The sequence below is a fragment of the Rhea pennata genome, chromosome 2 (assembly GCF_028389875.1).
Source record: "Rhea pennata isolate bPtePen1 chromosome 2, bPtePen1.pri, whole genome shotgun sequence".
NCBI classification, from domain to species: Eukaryota; Metazoa; Chordata; class Aves; order Rheiformes; family Rheidae; genus Rhea; species Rhea pennata.
The window spans coordinates 72416705-72437334 of NC_084664.1; the positions used below are offsets into that span (position 1 = coordinate 72416705).

A 20630-nucleotide genomic window follows, 5' to 3' on the forward strand; every position below is an offset into this window, starting at 1 on the left:
GATTATTGAGGCCACTGCATTCTAAATCAGAATGAAGGTCAGTGTCAAAGCATATTTTATCAGGACTCAGTAAGTTGACTCACTCTGGTAGAAATGAAAATCTTACAATATTTGCCTTTTTGCTGAATTGACTTTGTTGCAAACTCACTAACTCTGTGGATTGAATCTGAAATGCAGACAATGTCCCAGAAACTCTGCCCTAAGGAAATAATGGGTTACAATCTCTGGTACTATAAAAGAATGTCAGTATCATCCTAGAAACTACTTTCCTAGCTATTAAGTACTGTTCCTTGCATGATACTTTAGTGGTTGTTAACAAATGCATATTCTTTTGTCTTCAGTGCACTCTTCAAGAAGGTCAACTCTGGAAGAACATTCCTTTTGTTGATCAATTTGTTTATTTATTTTTACCAAATATCTTCAAGCAGAACTTCCCATTATCTGAATGTTTCCCTTCTTTTATCAGGTAGAAGTAACTGCAGGTGTGTGACAAATAGACTTTCTGCTTACTGTGGCTTCAGTGGAGACAATCTTGAGCTTCTAAGTAAAAGGCTGACAAGCCTGAATAACCTAAGTTTACATTAATAATGTCAACTGTTAGAAGACCAAAGCAGTCCGAATCTCCATTTCATTTCTTGCCAGTTGGTTTGCTGTGGCTAAGTGCTTCCCGCCCCACCTCCCATTTGTGTATCCAGGAGAGTTGCTCAGAATCAAAACTAGTCTGACTGCACTATTTCCTTTTACCAAATGATTATACTGTCTTTATGACGTGAGATCTATTTTGTGTTATCCAGTGATGTGCCTTGATCTAGAGGAGTGAGGATATGGACTGTTTAGTTTTTAGTCAAGCCTCAAATTTATCTTAGTATGGGTCAGTTATTCTTTCTGAGCTATTTCAGTTCTAACTGAAGACTTGCGTAGGATATTCAGTATACTGAACACAAGTACCAGCCCTTGTTGTGGGGAAGGGAAAGGATTTGTGGGGAGCTGTAGTTTGCCTCAGCTATTTGAATTCTGTCAGGAGAGTGTGACCTGAAAGCTTGTATTTTACCCTTGCAGAGCAGAGATAAAATGAAGGGAGAAGTAGATGAAGAAGCCTCTCTAAGATAAACTTTGTATACGTGGTAACTGCTTCTTGTTGACTGAGATTGTGCTTGGTATTTGTTTTTTATTTGTTTTCATTTACATAGTCATATTAAGGAAGGATAAAATGGAGAGCTATTGTGAAATCAGTTTCCTGTCACTTAAAATGTTCTATGCTGTAAAAATTAGAAATACAGTAAAGCAGTGTTGAGCAGTAACAATAAAGTTAAGCTAATGTGATTTCATATGTAAAGCAATAGCTTGACTCCTATAATTATTGGTTAGAAAAGTTTTGTTTTTATTGTAATAAATAACTCACAGATGTATAAGTAGCTAAATCTGACTATATCCTGTCTGTGTGTGCATTGATTTTTTTTTTTTTTTTTTGAAGTGTTGACATCCCATGTTCTAATAGCTTGGGCAGTAGAAAGACCTTGCTGTTTAGGAACAAATAGATTAAGCATGTTCTTGGAACAAGATAGTTTTGTTGTACTTGTCTTCACTGCAGAGGATGTTGTGGAACTATTTTTACTCTATTTTAGCCAATAAATCAGATGCTGACTGAAAAATAAAGGGAGGCATGAAGAGTGAGAAAAATAACTGCTAGACATGGAAAATATGTTTTAATACTAAAGGATTTAGAATGTGAAGTATCTCAACTGCAAACAGAAGTATGGAGTCTTTAAATTCATTGCATATCCTGAAGAGGCTTTGAAGGAAGATGAATGTGGTATCTGACTCATGAAGGGTATAATCTGTTAACTGAAGTGTTTTAGACTTTTTATTGTGACTTCCTCCTAATAAACGTTGTTGTTTGGTTGACTGAAGTAAAATAGATTTATAAAACAAACACTCCAGAGGGTCTCGTAGCAGATTTTCGCTGACAGTATTCCTGCACCGTTTCAGTTTTTACAAAGACAATATAGGAACATATAGCAAGGAACATATCGCAACAAAGCACATTTCTAGATGGCCAGCTATGTTTTTTTTTCCAAAACAAAGGAAGAAATGGTTAATTGAAAAAAGGAAACACCTGTCAAGAAAGCTAGTGCCATAACATTTTCAGTGTTTTTGCCTCTTGAATGTGTGACCCTAAAGGAAAGACATGGGAAAAAATGGAGGCAATAAACAGCTGTCTTGTATTTCTGTATTTTCATCCTTATTCCTTCCTCACAGGAGGAATCAATAAATAAGACTAAAAAGCAACAATTTAAAATGAATAAATAGAATAGTTTAGGTTGGAAGGAACTTCTAAAGCATATCTAGTTTAGCACGCCTAGTTAAAACATGATGCTTAGGGTCTTGCCTGGTTGAGCGCAAATATCTCCAAGAATGCAGGCTCTGTAACTTCTCTGCGCACCTCTCCCAGTGTTTGACCACCCTCATGGTGGAAAAAACTTTTCTTTTGATTTTGACAAATTTTCCTGTGATCCGACTTTGGCATGTTACTACTTATTCTATCACCATGCACTTCTGAGAACAGTCTGTTTCTCAGTCTTCCCTATACTGGCCCATTAGGTAATTGCAGAAGGCAGTAAGCTCTGCCAGTAGCCCTCTCTTTTTAAGGCTGAACAAGCCTAGTTCCTTCAACCTCTCCTCTTACATCACATGCTCCACTATATCAATGTCCGTCTTGTACTGGGTACCCTCAAAAGGGATACAGAACTCCAGATCCTGTCTCACAAGTGCCAATTAAAATGCAAGAATCCTTTCCCTCAACCTGCTGGCTACATCCCTGCTAATAATAAGGGCAGTGTGCAGATGGCCATCTTTTTGAAATCTGTTCAGCTTGTTAGCCACTGGGTTCTTTGTGCCTTTCCCTGAAAAGGTTCCGTCTAGGCAGTGTTTGACCCCCAGCTTGCTACATGGTGTTATGCGCTGTTACATGGTGCTATCCTGGCTGAGACACTGGACTTTGCACTTGCTTGCATTGAACTTTGTGAACTTCCCAATAGACCATTTTTCCAGTCTGTCTAGGCCCTTCCATCTAGCTGCCCTGTCCTGCAGCATAGTAGATACTCCCCCAGTTTGCTATTGTCCGTACACCTACTAAACCTACAGGCAAACTCAATGTCCAGGTCATTAATAAGGATGTTAAACAGTACTGGCCCCGTATCAGTCTCTGAGGGATGCCACTGGTAACCGACCACCAGATGGACTTGGTACCAATCCTTTGAACCTAATAGTTCCGTCAGTTTTCCATCCATGTTTTTGTTCACTATCTGATTCATAGCTCACAAGTTAGTTATAGGGACACTATGGGAGACCACATTAAGGCCTTGTGAAAGTCAAGATGTACCACATTCATTGCTTTCTTGTCCACAATGGAAGATACCTCACCATAGAGGACATTCAGGTTGATTAGGCACTCTTTGCCTTTCTCAGTCCATGCCAGTTCTACCCAATTGCTTTTTTGTGCTTCCTACAGAAATGTCTTCCAGGATGATTTTATTAGTATTCCTGGAGACTGAGGTGAGGATGTCTGGCCTGTAATTCCCTGAATTTTCCTCCCTACCCTTCTTGAAGATGGATGTGACAATTGCCTTTTTGCATCATCGTAGTTCTCCTCTGATTGCAATGATCTTTCAAACATGATAAAACGTAGCCTTACAGTAACACTGAGCTGCTTCCTCAGCTCCCACAAATACATCCTGATATATTCCATGGGGTTGTGTATGCTCAGCTGGTTTAAATTCTCCTAACTCAGTATTTTTCCTGAACAGATCTTTTCCTCCTTGTTCCTAGGGTACTATTCCTGTCCTGTAGTTGCAGATCTGCAGTCAGAGAAAAGAGTCTTTGTTCTGTTGTCAGACATAACAAGTTCCTAGAGCTCTGTAGAGATGTTGGCTGTCAGATGTTGCAGCTTTTTCTGTGTTTTCTGATTATTTTTGTAGGACATGGTGCTGCTTTTTAAAAAGGTGAATCTCTTAGCGTAAGAAAAGGGCTAAAGACATTGTACATCTTTCCTTGGCTACCAAAAGCACGCTATTTTAATTGCTTTTTGTGTATTGCTACAGCATTTTATCTAGTCATGCATATTTTGGGAGGGCAAAGGAAGAGGTTAGGGTTAATTTCCAGACAGAGCTGAAGAGCTCCAGCTAGAGAATGGAGTGACTTGAAATGAGTTTGACAATGGGGGAAGGGCAACGACCAGTCTATTTCAGTGTTAAACGGTCGTCTTAGCCAGCTTGTCTCATAGCTTCACTGTGAGCATATTTGGCTGCCCATACTGTTGTGTGGGTATTAGCTATACTTTTATAAGTTTTGTTGCCCTTTAGCTGTGGAACTCATTTTGTCAACCATCTCAAAGTGTATGCTCCTCTGCATATCACACTCACATACCTCTAATAGAGAGATTTTCTGAGTATTAGTAAGTGCTATTATTACTTGAATTGGTCCCAGCAAGGTACAAGAAGTTTCCTGCCAGAATGCAGTATCTATTCAGGCAACTTAAGAGTTCAGGGATTGTAGTTGTCACAGGAAAGAAATCTGTGCATAAACACTATGAAGCTGCATAAAACACAGTGTGTTTTGAAGGACTGTCAGGTCTTCCTTCTTCCATAATACTTGTATACAGTATTTTCTGATTAATAGTGCATCAACAAGTTCTTTGTATGAAGTAAAATAGGTGGAGACTCCTAGCTTTATCAGTTTTTGAAGTGAATATCTTCTGCATTCAAGTGAATTACCTTAGTTCTGTAGATAAGTCCTACCAGACCCAATCAAATGTCCTAGGTATTATCTTCAAGTCTATAGGTTAGTTGTGATTTATCTCTGTTTATTTATTTCTGTTTGCTAACAGAAAGTATGTCTTATGAGAGCTACCCTGAGTTCAGCCTCTTTCAGCAGTCTTTCTGCAGCTGTAGAACAGGAAACTGCCTTTCCTCCTGTTCTACCGTCCTCTAAGGAACGTAGAAAGATTTAATCGGATAGGGTCTTGCGGTTCTCTCAGTATACTAACAAGGGGATCTATTGGCTACATTGGAGTATGAAACTTTTAAATTACATTAAAAATATAAGTGGTCAAGTAGTCTATTTTAACTATTACTGTATTGAATAGTTGATATTGATTGTTGAATAAAAAGATGTTTATGAACTGAAAATGTGTTCTTTATCAGTGCTTCTTGCCTTTTTTCCCCCTTTTCTCTCTTACAACATACTATTTAATGGTCTTTTCATGAGCATAAAGTGCAGCAGTCTCATTACAATGCTTCAGTCTTATAAAGTTGTTTGGAAGCTATTTATTCTTCATGCCTGAAGGTTTTAACAGCAATATAAATCCCACAAATTAAGGGAATACTAACTAGAATTTGGAAAATGAAAGGGAATTTGTAGTTCTTCCTTCTTTGTTGCATTTTATTCCTCCAGGATCATGGTGTTGCCTGTGTAGGCATTGATTTGACTTTTGCTATTAAAATCGGAAAAATATCTCCCATGAGCTTTTCCTCATTCATTCCTGCCTCCTTACTGGAAAGTAGACTCTTTTAAGAAAACTGATATGCCTTAGAAAAGGAAGAATGGAGCAGCATTGAATAGCCAAAATTTAAATATGAAGAGGGTGCCTCCAACAGTCAAAAAGAAATAAAATAGAGTTGTAGATAAGTTTGAAACAGTTTTATCCATCAAAAGTAAGAGTCAAGCGTGCTTAAGGTCCTAGTTTCTTTTTTTATAAGTATGAAACTTTTTTTTTTTTTTTTTCCCTATAGGTGAAACAATTGCACAGCTTACAGATGTAGCAAGCTTGGATCGTCTAGAATCAGATAGCCACATAACAATTTTTACGGACAAAACAGGCGTTGTGAAAGCTGCAAGGCTGCTACTCTCTTCTGTGACAAAGGTGCTTGTGTTAGCAGACAGAGTAGTTATTAAGCAGATTATAACTTCCAGAAACAAGGTATTTGTAGCTTCTTTATTCTTTTGTTTAACTAGTATCTTCAGACAGTGCAAAAGAGTGGATGCTAAATGAACTGGTATTTTCACTGTATTTCTAGGGAAAGCGCAAAATAATGATTAAACTAAATGTCTTAAGTAAGATTACCTACAAAATATGTGAAATGGTGGTAAGTCAGCAGGAATGAACTAAGAATTTTTGGTGAGTTTTTACATTTTATGTGACCAGGGTAGCATCATTCACTTTATCTGTTGAAGAAGAGGCTATGTTACTGTTTATTTAACTTTATATTTGTTATGAGGTGGAAAGAATGTCTGTCAGTAAAATAGCTGATAAAATTTTCTCCAGGGTAAAGACAGGAAGTTTCTACTGTCAGAAACAAGTTGAGAGCATTCTGAATGTATCTAGAGCAAAAAGCTGTGAAGCATGATGACAAGAGTCAGTACTAATGAAGACAGATTTATAGATTTAAAGTTTTGTGTGATTTAGCTTATGTCCATCTTGACCCCCCCAAGGGGTTTTTTGTCTTCTAAGAAGAGAAAATTGGACCTTAGGTTGTATCTTTTCTCCCTTCCCCATATTCACCTGTTTCTTCCCTATCCCCTTTCCTCTGTCCCGTTTGCCTTGCCTTGCCTGCCTTGCCCTCACTTTCCCAGTTTTGTGGTTCTCTGCTTTCTTCACTCTATACTGACTACTATGGTCTCACTTTCATTTCTGTGCTCCTTACTTCCAAGTCCTTGTCCTTTCCACATCAGCCATGCTCATGCATCAACACCTGAATCCTTAAAGTTCTTTTTTTCTGCAGGATTTGTCTTTCAGTTCTTTGTTTTATAAGAGATAATGAAGATTTTTAGAGTTAGATTCTAAGTTGCTGTTACGGAAAGTATAAAATTATATATTAATTCATTTATAACTTTGTTTTTCCTGTGAAATGTATCTTTTTAATGCAAACTGCCAAACATTCAAAAACAGCTGTCTGACTGTACAATTGTGGCATTAGGTTATGAAAAACATACATCTGAAAATGAATTTTTAAACTGAGAATTGCTGCATATGGGTATCATCTGTATGATGATACCCATATGTACCCATATGTATAATTTTGAGTACTTGCATTTTTAAATTCAATATGACAGTACTTTTTACCTAAATATGGAAACTGCATTCTGTAATACTGTTAATCCTGATAATGGGAAGAGTGATGAAAATGTTTTTTTGGGGTTATCAGAATAAATGAGTCATTTTGAATGAAGTGTGATTATTTATTTATACTTGATTTCCAGCTATTGAGTTCTTAATATGTAATTTCCAACAAAATGTGTAAATTTTACCCGCCCAACTTTAGAAGTGTTTGCAAATAATAAAGTACCTAATTGAGTAAAAATGTTTTCTATTTAGTATTTGTGGTAATCTACAGTATTTTCCCGTAACATCTTACAGGTTCTTGCAACAATGGAACAACTAGAGAAAGTCAGTAGTTTCCAGGAATTTGTACAAATATTCAGCCAGTTTGGAAATGAAATGGTGGAGTTTGCCCATTTAACTGGGGATCGACAAAATGTAAGTATTAATAAAAAAAGTATGAAAAACATTTTAAGTATTGCTTTTCATCAGATTTGGGTTCTTCTGGGATGATTAACTGTTACAAAACAAAACCCCAGTGTCCTATCTGTGAAACCTAAATTTCTCTCCTTGCTCCACCCAAAAAGCGTCTTTGGATGTTAAAGCTTACACTAGGTGACATCACTGGGTTATTTGCTCTGTGTATCTTCCAGTAGCCTGGATGTATATTATATGAGCTTCTCCAGATGTCCTTTGGTTTCAGTCTCTATCTTTGGCTCTAGCTTGTCTGGCTTACTACTCTGAAACCAAATTTGTCTGCTTCACAGAAGCATTTGATGTTTGCATGTGATGAAAGGCTTTGAAGGCAGAGCAATTCTTTTAGAAATCTCAGAAGAAGATGGCTTTAGATCCTAAAAAAGCATCTGCTTGTATTTTTTCTCTATTATGGAGTGTTTTTCTAGGTTAAGCTCAAAAACGTGTGTCAGGGCAATGCCTTTTCCTTCTTGTATGCAGCTCCTCTTTCCAAAGCCTTTTTCATTCATGGAGGAAGCTTCCTGCTACAGTTATACAATATTATCTGGAAATTCATTTGTTCTCTAAAACAGCTAGTAGGAGCTTGCTTTTATATTCTTCTCTTGCTTTGAATGGTCTACCTCATTAGATCATTTACAAAGGGACCCTTTATTGTTCAGTCTTCAGTTCACCATGGAAACAGATCTCTGTTTATCGATGCTTCCATGGCTAAAAAGGCATCCTGAGGTTTAAGATCTCTGCATGAGGGCTATTTGCTTCCCCTTGGCAATCAAATTCATAATTGAATTCCCCATTCATAATTGATCTAGGGGTCTGCTATAGATTTACAGATTCCTAATATCCAACAGAATTCAGAAGCTATGCATAAATGAATTGTTCAAATTGATGTATATAAAAAAAGCCTCTTCTGACATGACAGAACAGTCTTCAGAAAAAATGTGGAATATTCATAAAAACTCACATTGAGTACTTTTTGTCTGTTGATATGTCTGGAGACACCTAAGAATATTCTCAAAGAAGCAGGTCTAGAAAAGCTACATACAATTAAAGGAAATCTCTGCCTGGAGATGGACTCTTTAGTTTTCCCTGAAGTATTCGTAACAGCTGTTCCTTGAAAAGAGAAAGATGCGTTCCTATTAAGTGATACCTTTTCTCAACCATTCTTGATTTTCAGTATTAAGTGGGCTTTGGCTTTCCCCTCCTTGCTCACTTGACTCTTTTGGAAAGAGTATTTCATTAATATTTTTTAAATTTTGTCAGGACTTTCATGATGCACTCACTTTACGGTATTTAGGTACGGAGCTGTTAGTTTTATTGAGCGGAAACATCGCTCAAGGTGTTTTTCCTTTGTATAACTATATGTATGCCAGAAACTCTTGAATGTGGTCAGATTTTCCAGAATGTAACATAAGAATTTCAGAAACAAGCTGTTTCTTAAAACTTGATAACCTCAAAATCTTGAAGATTTTTCTAAAATTGTAAGGTTTTTTTTTATGGCAAAATGGAATGCTGTGATAATTTATGTTTTTTTTTTCTAAATCAGGTTGCTTAATTCCATCCTGTAGTTTTTAATCAAACTCAAACTTAATTTGAAATACAATATTGTAAATTCATTCTTTCCCATCCTCTTCATTGACACTTGCTTAATTGCCATGGTGAGCAGGGTTGATCTACTTAAGTATGAACATATTTTCAGGGCCTAGCCAGTTTGGGAATATTTTTGAGTTATATCTTGCAAAAGGATCTGTTCTGGTATACCTCTCCAAGTATAAGGAGCTCCCTGTATTTACACAAATCTATGTGAAGCTGACGTTAGGAGGACGGGGCCGCAGTGTGGGCTGTGTTACATTCTGCAGGGACAATAGTCAGTTTCAGAAGTAAGTCTGATATGATTATTTTGGAGCTCTTTTTGTCATCTTCTGAGTGACTTTTAAGCTGTCCTCTTTTCAGATAACAGCTGTGTCCAGTCTATATTACATATTTCAAGATGAATGTCAGATTTTTGATGAAAAATGCATCTTGTTATTTTTTTTAAAATGATTATAAATTGAAAATGAATGCACTTAGACTGTTTTATAAGCTTTTGCATGATGAACAGCTTGGACTTCCCGGTAGCAATAGGATGAAAAAAAATGCTGCTTTTAAGATAGGGCTTGATCAGTTTATAGAAAGGATTATCTGACATGGGTAACTGCAGTAGCCGAGAACTAGACTTAGTTTCACTGGAAGTCCCACTCAGTTGTCCACTACCTAACACTCAGCTGATGTTTCTAACATTCAGAAAATCTTAATTGTAACTCCTTCCTCTTGTTAGACCCTCCTGCATGTTGAGGCATTTCTTCTGCCTTTCAAATTTACATTTTAATTTTTTCCCATATAAAGAAATTTTTTAGTGTTCACTTCATAGCACAATCACAGAATCACAGAATGGTTGAGGTTGGAAGGGACCTCTGGAGATGACCCCCCTGCTCAAGCAGGGTTACTTAGAGCACATTCCACAGGATCGATCGTGTCCATGTGGGTTTTGAATATCTGCAGAAAGGGAGACTCCACAACCTTTCTGGGCAGCTGTTCTGGTGTTGTGTCACACTCACAGTAAAGGAATTTTTTTTTCATATTCAGATGGAACTTCCTGTGTTTCCATTTGTGCCTGTTACCTCTTGTCCTGTTGCTGGGCACCACTGAAAAGAATCTGGCCCCATCTTCTTGACATCCTCCCTTTAGGTATTTGTATATATTAATAAGATCCCATCTCTTCTCCAGGCTGAACTGGCCCAGGTATTGCAGCTTTTCTGAAAAAGAGAGATGCTCCAGTCCCCTAATCATCTTTGTAGCTTTACTCTGGACTCTCTGCAGTAGTTCCATGTCTCTGTTGTACTGGGGAGCCCAGAATTGGACACAGTACTCCAGACGAGGCCTCATCAGGGCTGAGGAGAGGGGCAGGATCACCTCCCTTGACCTAGGGACAACACTCTACCTAATGCACCCCAGGATACCATTGCCCTTCTTGGCCACAAAAGTACATTTCTGGCTCATGGTTAATTGTAGTATACCAGGACTCCCAGGTCCTTTTCCACAGAGCTGCTTTCCAGCAGGTCAGCCTGCAGCCTGTACCGGTACATGGGGTTATTTGTACCTAGGTGCAGGGGGTTGATGTGTGGGTGTCAAGTTTGCCTAAATGATCTCTAACCTGATTTTCCTCAACCAAGAGGAATCCTTCCTTTCTCCAGACTTTCTCCCTTGTCTCCAGGGCCTGGAATTCCTGAGGGCTGGCTTTAGCAGTAAAGATTGAAGCAGAGAAGGCATTCAGTAAATCTGCCTTCTCTGAATCCTTTGTCACCAGGGCACCCACCCCATTCAGCAGTGGGCCTACATTTTCCCCAGTCTTCGTCTTCCTTTTGCTACTGATGAAAAATGCTAGAATGAAAAGCTGCTTTTCTCTTCATCTGCCTGCCTCTCCCATTTCAAGTGAATTTTATGTTTTTGCTTGCTTTCCTGTTTTATGAGTAATGCTATATGATAAGCATAGTGAGGGTTTATATAGCATGTTCTATATTTCTGAGATCTTCTGTCTTTGAAATATGAGTTGAGTCAAGAATAAATGCATAAATTAAAATATCTCAGAAAAAGCAAGTTCTAGATCATGAGTTAAGCTGAAAATAGCAGTTGTCAGATATGGTAAAGAAGCTTTCTCACAACCCATTGATTCACAAGAGAGTTTCCTTTTTGCAGCCTTTGAAGCAATTAACATTTTAGATACTATGCAACATTCAAATCATTTTCTTGGTGTTTAGGATTTGAAGGATGAGAAGAAAAAGGCTAGAATGGCAGCATCTAGGACTGTTCTTGAGAAATGCACCATGATGCTCTTGACTACTTCTAAGGTGAGTATTCTTGGTAAGAGTATTCCTCTTACCAAACCTAGATACATCACTGGACATGGCATCTGGCAGGATAGCTGGCTGTTTTTTTCTCAGCACTGCTTTAAACTTCATACCAAAATATAAAGAACAAAAGAATGGACAGAAGAAAATCTTTTTATTCTCAGTAATACCAGGAATGCTACTTAATATAATAGCAGTTTAACAGAAAGAATTTGCAATATTCTAAACACATTCTTTAGACTTGCTCTGGCAGGAAATACTCATTTCATTATACTGTATATATACTCTTTGGTAATGTTTCCTTTGCTTTTTTAAAAGACTTGTCTGAGGCATCCAGACTGTGAATCTGCTCGTATAAACAAAGACGGGGTGTTTCACCAGATGAGACTAGCTTTGGAGCAGGTAATAGAAATTATAACTGACTCTAGATCAAATGGAGAAAATGAATTAGCTTCCATCAGCATATATTCTGGCATCAGAATATTCAAGGTAAGAATAGAAGCGGTATTGTTTTCTATAATTTAATAAATTACATCAAAGCTAGAATTAAATCTTTTTTATCTGAGCTCCAGATAGTGAGTGGAGTTACATCTCTTCAGCAGTGTAACTTAAGTAATTCTTCCAAAATACAACAAGATCTGACAGAAGGTTCTTATAATTTCTTTGCTGTTGCCAAAATACACTTACTGATATTTACCATCTCCTGGATCATAGATCAGAGTACATTCAGAACCATAAATGCTTTGTTGAGTTGATGCCTTTAGCATTGAATAAATTGATAAATTGGTATACTGACCAGAACTTATTAAAATAGTTATTTTTGAAGAATTCTTGGTTGAAAAATGGTAGTATTTTTAAGATCTCACACACAAATATTTATCCATGAAAATCATTTGAAAGCTCAAACTGTGAGTATTTCAGAATACTTTGAAGGAAGTATTCTGAATTGAAATGTGTCTCCTAGTGCACTTCATTTTTCGTGATAAAGTCTCTTCTAAATTTCACCTTCAATTCAGAACAGTTGATGAACAAGCATATCTTCTTCCTATGGAGTGTGTTTCATTTTGATTCTGGTGCCCCTCTCCCTCCAAATTTCGTTGACATTTTTGTGAAGACCTCAATATATTCCTTTTACTGCAGGTAAATCTTTAGAAACAATATACCAAATAGATGATATTGATGTGGAAGAACTTGTAAAGACCAAACAACACCTGAATACACAATTACTTTCTGAAACTTTCTGAAACTGTTACTGAACTGAGAAGCTTTTTATTGACAGCAGGAAAAACAGTAACATATTTACTGTTTGTTTTGATGAGTGGCCAGTAGTTTGCTGATGGTATTGTTAGATTAAAAAGCCTCAAACCCTAAACTGAAAATCTGGATACTGGTAAATTTTTTGATTGCTTTGAAATTCAGTGATTAAAAAAATGCTGAGGAAGAAAATAACACACAAATGTTATTTTTGCTCTATGCTTTCTACCTTTGTGTCACAACACCATAACCACAAGGAACTGAATTGATTCTTTTTCAGAATAAAGTGGAGGGCCTTCGTGAGAATCTTTATTTTCTGTCAAAAGAAAACCTTTCAACAATGCTGGAAGTTATCCTGGAACATACAGAAGACTTTACAGATTCTGCCTATACCAGTCATGAGCACAGAGAACACATTCTGGAGCTGTCTAAACAGGCTAAAATGGAACTAGAGCAGCTGGTTTCAGTGTGGATGCAAGCTGTAAGAGCTTTTTAGCAAAGTAAATCTTTTCACCTCTACTTTGAAAATAAATGTTTAAAGCAATGTTTCTTTGGTCTAGGAAGAAAGAATTGTGTGTATCCTTCTTGAAGGAAGCATGAGATTGCCTATACTTTTGCAGCTTCAGTATGTTCTGTCTTCCGCTTGCAGTAGTATTGCTTTAGACTTAGACTTCTAAATTTTGGTCACTGGGTGGTACGCTAGTTTTCCTGCCATTAGTGGAAAGGAAAAGGCTAATAGAAGTGTTGTGCAGTCCTAAGTAGTTAGGTCTTTTGGATGAGTACTTCAGAAACTTAAGTTATCTTGATCCCATGGTAGTGACCACAGTTTCTATTTCTAGTTTTCAGGAAAAGATTAAAAACAGTTGACCTATTGAAATGTGAAATACACCAAAAATCAACTATTATTTTTTCCCAGAGACAGAGAATTCATTTATTTGTCAAGTAATTTTTAGAGAAGAAGCACATTAAGCCTATATCTATCATTTGTCTTTCCTTGTTCCTTTAAGACAATAGAAGATACATGCACACAGAGGAGGAGAAGCAAAGATGGGAAGTGCAGTTTCTGTTTCTGACACTCACTCAATTGCAGACTCGTTCCGGGATAGATGTAGAGCACAAATTCTTACCAATACTCTGAAATACAGCAATGTACTAGTATAGGACACTTTTAATAATACAGACTGTTATTACAAAGAAAATATATTATTCATTGCATAAAGTACTGTAATTATTAAAAAACCCATAAAGCTATGTTTGACTTGGTCAGTTTTAAGCTTTGTTACTGGTAGAAACTCAGGAGACATCTCTAGATAATTTGTGTGTTGCATTTGAGTTGACAGAAATGAACTCCTAGTACAAGGAAGACTGTATATCTGTACATATATATGATAAGTGAAAATACTTAAGTGTGCACCCATGTGCTTATGCATCAATTATTTGCATTAATACATAACTTAGTCTGTCTTTGACTGAAGGCTCAGTGAACAGCTACAGTAGTATCAACTCACTAACATGCTTTTTCAGTTTGAGCTCAGCAATTTCCTCAGAGGGTGAATATTTTCTGATGGACTAATATTTTTTGATGGACATAACCATAGAGATATGTAAAGCTCTGAAGAGTACCTAGTTATTGCCCTTTCTACTCACCATACTTAGGAATATATTTCCTGTTAACAAGCAGAATAATTGTGAGTGTTCAGTGAAGAGTATTTCAGAGTGTTTTTTAAAAAATAGAAGTGTTTTTAACATCAGTCAGTTATGAATCTGACTGATGTAGTCTTGTTTGTATTGTTTTGTGTTAATGCACACTAATGAAAATTAGCTGGGACATACAAAAATCTAATGTTATTGGCTGGGTTCCTTGAAGACATTCCTTTGCTTAGGTTTATTTTTTTTAAAAAATGTTGCATCTAGATGAACCCAAAGTGTGCACAGTAAAAAAAGAGATAAAAAAGAAAAGCACTGTAGGGAGCTTAAGATACTATACTTATGTTAAAAATAAGTTCATGATGTTGTACTTCCAGAGAAGTTACTTGAAGAAAAATACTAAATTCAAGGGGTGGGTAGCTTTGAGACTTGACAAGTAAGTGAGGAAATGATCATATTAGTTTGGGTGGATTTTATCTTTAACTGAAGAGGATGTGCATGTGTAATGTTTATGCGTAACATACACACATTCCTAATGTGTCTTGTGCTTTTTTGTTTGTAGCAAAACCAAAAGACAGAGGATCTCATGGACGACTTGGAAGTAGCCATTTTGAAAATGTGCCAATGCGTGAATGAACTTAGAAGAGAGGTAGGTATCACTTAAATAAGCACCAAGTGAAGAAAACCTTGAATTTCTTGCTTTTCATGCATAAAGTTGTAAAATAGGAACCTCTGCTACCAAAACTAATATATATAGGCAAGAGTAGCTAATGAGAATTATATTAGGGAGGTTGTATGCAAACCTTTTCCTGTGTCCTATCATATAACTGAGCAGAAATGTTGGATACACAGGCCCTTTGCTAACTACCACAACATTCAAATAAATTGGAAGCGACTACCATGTCACTTTATGTGTAATGGCTAAATTTTGATTGTGGATGCATGCATTCATTGGTTGAAATCTTTTCTTGTAGTGTGTGCTTAAATGAATAAATTACTCATGCTGTTGCTTTAACCTGTTTTTTATTGTTTCTACTGCAGAATATGTATTATATTGGTTGTACCTTACATTCCGTTTTTTTCTTAGACTGGTTATTTTTGGTGGGATAACTATAGTATTTAACATCATGTATGTTTTCCTTAGATATTGAAAGCACTACAAATTTGAGTTGCCAAGTATGCTAAGAGAATAAATATTTAAGAACTTAACCACGTCCAAGTCATCGTAACGTGGCAATTGCATATATGCTTATTGTAAATCACTTTTTTCCCAAGTGCAAGCATGCTAGTTGTCACCAATCCCCACATAAAAATAAGAGATAGCAGGTTCATTTGGTGCATGGGAAGGATCAACTTTGCTGATTAAGGTCTTTTTTCCCTCTTATTTAGTGAATAGCTTTTGTGCCTTCTGTATTCCACAGATTCAAACCAAATACAGAATTGCTGATTTCTAGCAGCTTCCTAAGTGTTTGTAAAGCATTCAGATGCCTTTTCAACTTCTTTCTATTATTGTTCCTTTAAACAGATGGATAAATGAAGACAACAATAATGTTCTCACAGTAGGCTACAGAACAGTGCAAAAATGTTAGAGAAATATGGTAAATTTGCTCAGACTGAGTTCTGAGCTGCTGTAGCTGGAAATGCTTGACCAGCAGCCCCTTTTCAGCTAGTTTTGTTATCTGTCACATTCTGAGCTCTATGTGCTCAGAAATCATGCTTACATACTATTTAATAGAGGCAAAATTAGAGATTTGAGCCTACAGTTCATCATTTCTACAGTTATCCAGAACAGTGCTTCAAACCTGCTTCAGTTGCGGTTAACTGTTCTGTGCTTCATTGTCAGGCTGTATGTTAGGCCCTTAGATGCATAATTTGTTATGTTCAGCTAATACTTTTTACTGTAGTCATCATTAGATAGCAAGTCAATAGCAGAGCTTCTTTTCCAGAATGGCATTCAGTTGCTTTAACTGTAAGAGCACCCTCTTTCTGCAGTCATCTGTTCCATTTTCTATTGTCTACTTAGAGAGTGTGAAGTAGTGGTTCCACAGACAACAAAATCATGCCATTCTCAGTTTTGAATAATGCTTTGAGTAACATCATTCCTCTGCATTGAATGAGGAGAAAGGATTCTCTGTCAGAATATATGCATCTGTGTAATTGAATAGATCATAAAGCCAAAGGGGCTGGAATATAGTATGCGGAAGAAATTGTTAATATCTTGTGTTTTTCTTGCAGCTCTGTAAATGTAAATCTTGCCTCACTGTCCTGCCTCCAGATCTCTATTTATAAATGTCAAACAAAACACACCAAAAACAACACACACAGCAGGCTTAAGTTAAACCACTACTTAGGGGGAAAATAATAAAGAATCACCTTCTGTAAATAAATTAGCAAACAGAGGTGGCATATAAAAAATGGAGTAGTAGGTTATTTGTGCCCTGTGATTAGCCCTATATTAAAAGCAATATTGCTAAAAACATAGCAAGCTGTTTTCAAAATAGTGGAAGAAATTGAGTGAGTTTGGATTTGTAAACTAACAGATCCTAGCTTTGGTATGCTTTGCTTTTGTGACTTAGTATGAAAACTTGCTTAGTAAGAGCTTTTTAAAATGCATAAGATTCATGCTGATCAGTAAGTAAATTTAGAATATTATGTCCTTCATTGTTCCTTGTGTAGTGATAAGATTTGTTTCTCATCCCAGATTAGCCATAAGTTTTTGTATATGGTCAAAGAGGACTGTAATGTTACTCTTTCTCTGACTTCCAGTGCAGCAGCTAGGCTCTCTGCTGATGAAATTTAAGTACTATGGCACATATCAAAATGTTTTTGAGATCCTGGGTGGCTGACAACACAAGACAGCCTTGTTAAAAGTAGTTATTTCCATTTTATGAAAAAAACCAAGATGATCTTCCTGCTGACATTTCAGGATAGAATTAAGTGTAAGCCAATTACTGTTTTATATCTTGATATATAAAAAAAATATAGTCTATATAAAAATGGGAATTGCCAGTTCCCACTCTAACATAACAAATCTTGCAGCTATTCAGTTGACTGCATTTCCAAGATTAGTGGTGTATGTCAATTTTTAATGACATAGTTTATAATAGATTTACGTAGATCTGATTTTTTGCTTAAAAAGAGTAGAAAGTTTTGAGACAACAATTCAAGTTTCTTATTTGTAATATATATAATAAAGAAAGGTTTACTTATACCAGACTGCACAGGAAGTAGTGCTAGAGAAAGGAAAGAAAACAGAGCCTAATCAGAAAAAAAAAATGTATATAATTCTGGAAAACATTTTCTTTAGTACAGAATCCTCTCTGTACTACAGTGGGCCTGTTGAGGCCCACTCAGTGTCACATTATCAAAGTCTTCATTGCATTTGTAAGAACTTTAAAATAACTTTCTTTATGAGAAGTCAAGTTTGTTGTAAATAATCAGTACAGTCCAGAAAAATGAATGTAATAATGCAAGACTTAGACAACAGTCATGACAGTGTTTTGGTATATCTAAAACAGCTTGCTGTATTTTTGCTTTCACCAACATTGCTTTTAAAGTGAAGCTAATTACAGAGCCTTGACCCAGTCTGACTGTTCATGAGAACTAGCAGCAGCTGTTACTTGTAGCTGTTGTCAAGCAGAGTCCTTCATAGTAGTTTCCGTGGATCTTAGTATGTGCCTGGATTTAGGGATGTATTTCAAGCAGGAGTTTCTCCTTATTTGTTGAGAATGCAGGCAGAGTTTTTGAGAGTTCTCTCAGACTGAGCTCTGGCTTTAGTCTCCTGGCAGTCAGGGTGCTTTTTACTTGTTTAAAATGATGTCACAAGCTGGTTATATTCAAGTTTTTCTTTGTGCTACTGGAAATCAATTTATTAATGGAAACTTAATATCTCATGTACTGTAAATTCAGATGCTTTATGGCCTTAGTCTGCTTCTGTGCTCTTCATGAGAAATACGAGTAGTCATTGTGTCATGCTCATGCTGAACTTGGTGCTCTACAAATTCAAAATAAACACCTGTTTATTCCAGCTGTAAGATCATCAGAAGACAGTATGATAGCTTCATGTCCTGATTTTACCCAGTTGGTCTTTTATTTCTCTATGTATTTGTGTTTTTTGAGAGTGGTGGTTTTTATCTTTATACTTGGAATAATAGTTGAAGAATTAAAGCCTTCAGATAATTTGTAGTCTGTATATATGAGCTTTCATGACAGTAAATTTTCTGCTTCTTGGAAAATTGATCAGTCATTAAGGTGATTTCATTTTGCATTGGATGCATTTTTTTTCCTTCTAAGGTTTATCTTTCATTTTTCTTCTTTTTTTTAATGCTACTCAAGCTCCATAGTGCAGCAACATCTTTGTCAGCAGATCTGCTGAAATACCATACAGATCATATGGTTCTGAAAGCATTAAAAATCACAGGGGTGGAAGGAAATCTGGAAGCTATAGCAGAATATACATGTAAGCTATCAGAGCAGAAAGAACAGCTTACTGAGGTGAGTACACAGCTGCTTTCATTTTCTAAGACACTTAGAAAATGTCTGGCAAGATCTGTCTTAATTATTCCTTAGGAAGGTCTTGGTCTGGTGTTTTTTTCTTTTTTTTTTCTAAAGGATTTTCATAATATACTACTGAATTTCATATTGTTTTTCATTGTGTCTGAGACAGATGTATCCAGTGAGGCACACTATTGTTGTAGAAACAATTCTGCTTGTGGATCTAGACTAGATATAGATTCAAACTCATTGTTTGGTTCAATACTATATGTATATTTTGGGGCCAAAATATTCATTAAAAGCTAGGTTTCTAAATCCGAGTAAGATCATAGCCTACTATCTTTTCCTTTAAGTAGTAGGCAACTGGCAACAACTAACCCCAAAGACAAATGCTCAGGAGTTAATTCCTTAATCCAATGAACTAAACCATTTTGAAGATTTTATTTCTGCATTTTTTGTTGGTCTTCAGAGGGCCATTTAAGATCCTTTGTCCTTCATGAAAAGCAATGTTCATATAATGTTCACTAATATATGCACAGTTTTGTACATTAGTATTAGTATTCACACTTACATGAACAGATAAGAGTTCCAAGTGTTACCACTTCTCACTGAGAGATAGTAGCTCTTAGGAATGCCTGTAGAGAGAACATCTACTGGATATTTGTGTTTGCTGTCTAACACAGAGATAGAAAAAATTATTTGTTAGTTCATGAAGGTAATAGACTTTAGAACAAGCATGAATTGGCAGAATTAGAGATGCATCCTTGCAGTTACGAGCTCTCCTCACTTTCTTCCCAACCTGCATTCTGAGACAGCACAGAGAACAGTGGTTCAGGGGCTGGAATTTCTTTTGAGTCCTTTGAGATCTCTTCTTAGTGATGATGTTAACAGTAAGGCTGTCTTCTTTTCTTCCCAAGAAAATGCGGGTTGCCTCTCAGCCTGCCATATTTGTGCTGTATGATGTTATGCAGAGGTTGAGAGTTGCATGAAAAAGGGCATATAGTGTGAGAGCAAGGCTTGCTAGGATAGCATTGGAGCATTGGGCTAGATGGAGTGAGGAAGACCTGAGTTTTATAGTCTGCATTTGTATTTTCATTGTACTAGAAGTGTTGAGGACTGTTACTGGAAGTTTAGTATTTATACAATTTGGTGTCTTGAGCTTTTTTTTTCAGAGGACAGATTTGTAGTCTCTGCTCAGATAGAACTTCCCAATTCTGATCTTGGGTTTTTTGTAGACTACAGGGGCAGATTTTTATTTTTTTTAATAACTGGAATTATTCAAGAGTGTATGTTTACATGGTCTGCTTCACTTCCACAAATTCTGTCATGCACTCTGGACATAAGGTGGAGAAGAAGTAATTGCACCAGTAGGAGAAAGACAAAGATAGGTGATTTTGATCTGGAACATGGTGATACTGTAAGCTCTGCTTGTATGGCATTTAGTACTCATTAATTTCTAAAAGTTACTGATACAGGGCTTGAGGATTTTTCCCAAAAGCAGGACTAGCAGAAGGACTAGCAGAAGCAACAGTCTTGAACTTCAGGGACTGACAACTCTTATTTTTATTTCAGTTTTAATGTTCCCTTTTTCTCTTACTAATATTCCTCTTTTAGTGAGACACAGTGATTTTTTAGGCATAACTCTTGAGGTAAAATTATTGTTTTATGTGCGGCCTTACGGTATTTCTTGTGATAGACAGTGTAGTTAATTTCATATCTGCTTTGTCTGTCTTAAATTCTCCTTGTGATCATTCATTCTCAGCCCAAAGCTTGCTGTTAAT

The 20630-nt window shown here is 36.5% G+C and overlaps 1 protein-coding gene across 4 annotated transcripts in view; it reads left to right on the forward strand.

Moving 5' to 3' along the window:
• CTNNAL1 (catenin alpha like 1) overlaps positions 1 to 20630 on the forward strand; it is a 79381-nt gene that overhangs the window by 36733 nt on the left and 22018 nt on the right. For 3 of the 4 annotated variants that reach the window (XM_062569707.1, XM_062569706.1, XM_062569703.1), the window contains exons 3-9: positions 5790 to 5977; positions 7415 to 7534; positions 11365 to 11454; positions 11773 to 11943; positions 12989 to 13189; positions 14918 to 15004; positions 18691 to 18849. In XM_062569707.1, coding sequence (XP_062425691.1) covers positions 5790 to 5977; positions 7415 to 7534; positions 11365 to 11454; positions 11773 to 11943; positions 12989 to 13189; positions 14918 to 15004; positions 18691 to 18849 — 1016 coding nt within the window. The remainder of the gene's footprint in view (positions 1 to 5789; positions 5978 to 7414; positions 7535 to 11364; positions 11455 to 11772; positions 11944 to 12988; positions 13190 to 14917; positions 15005 to 18690; positions 18850 to 20630) is intronic. The other variant, XM_062569705.1, reaches the window with a different exon arrangement.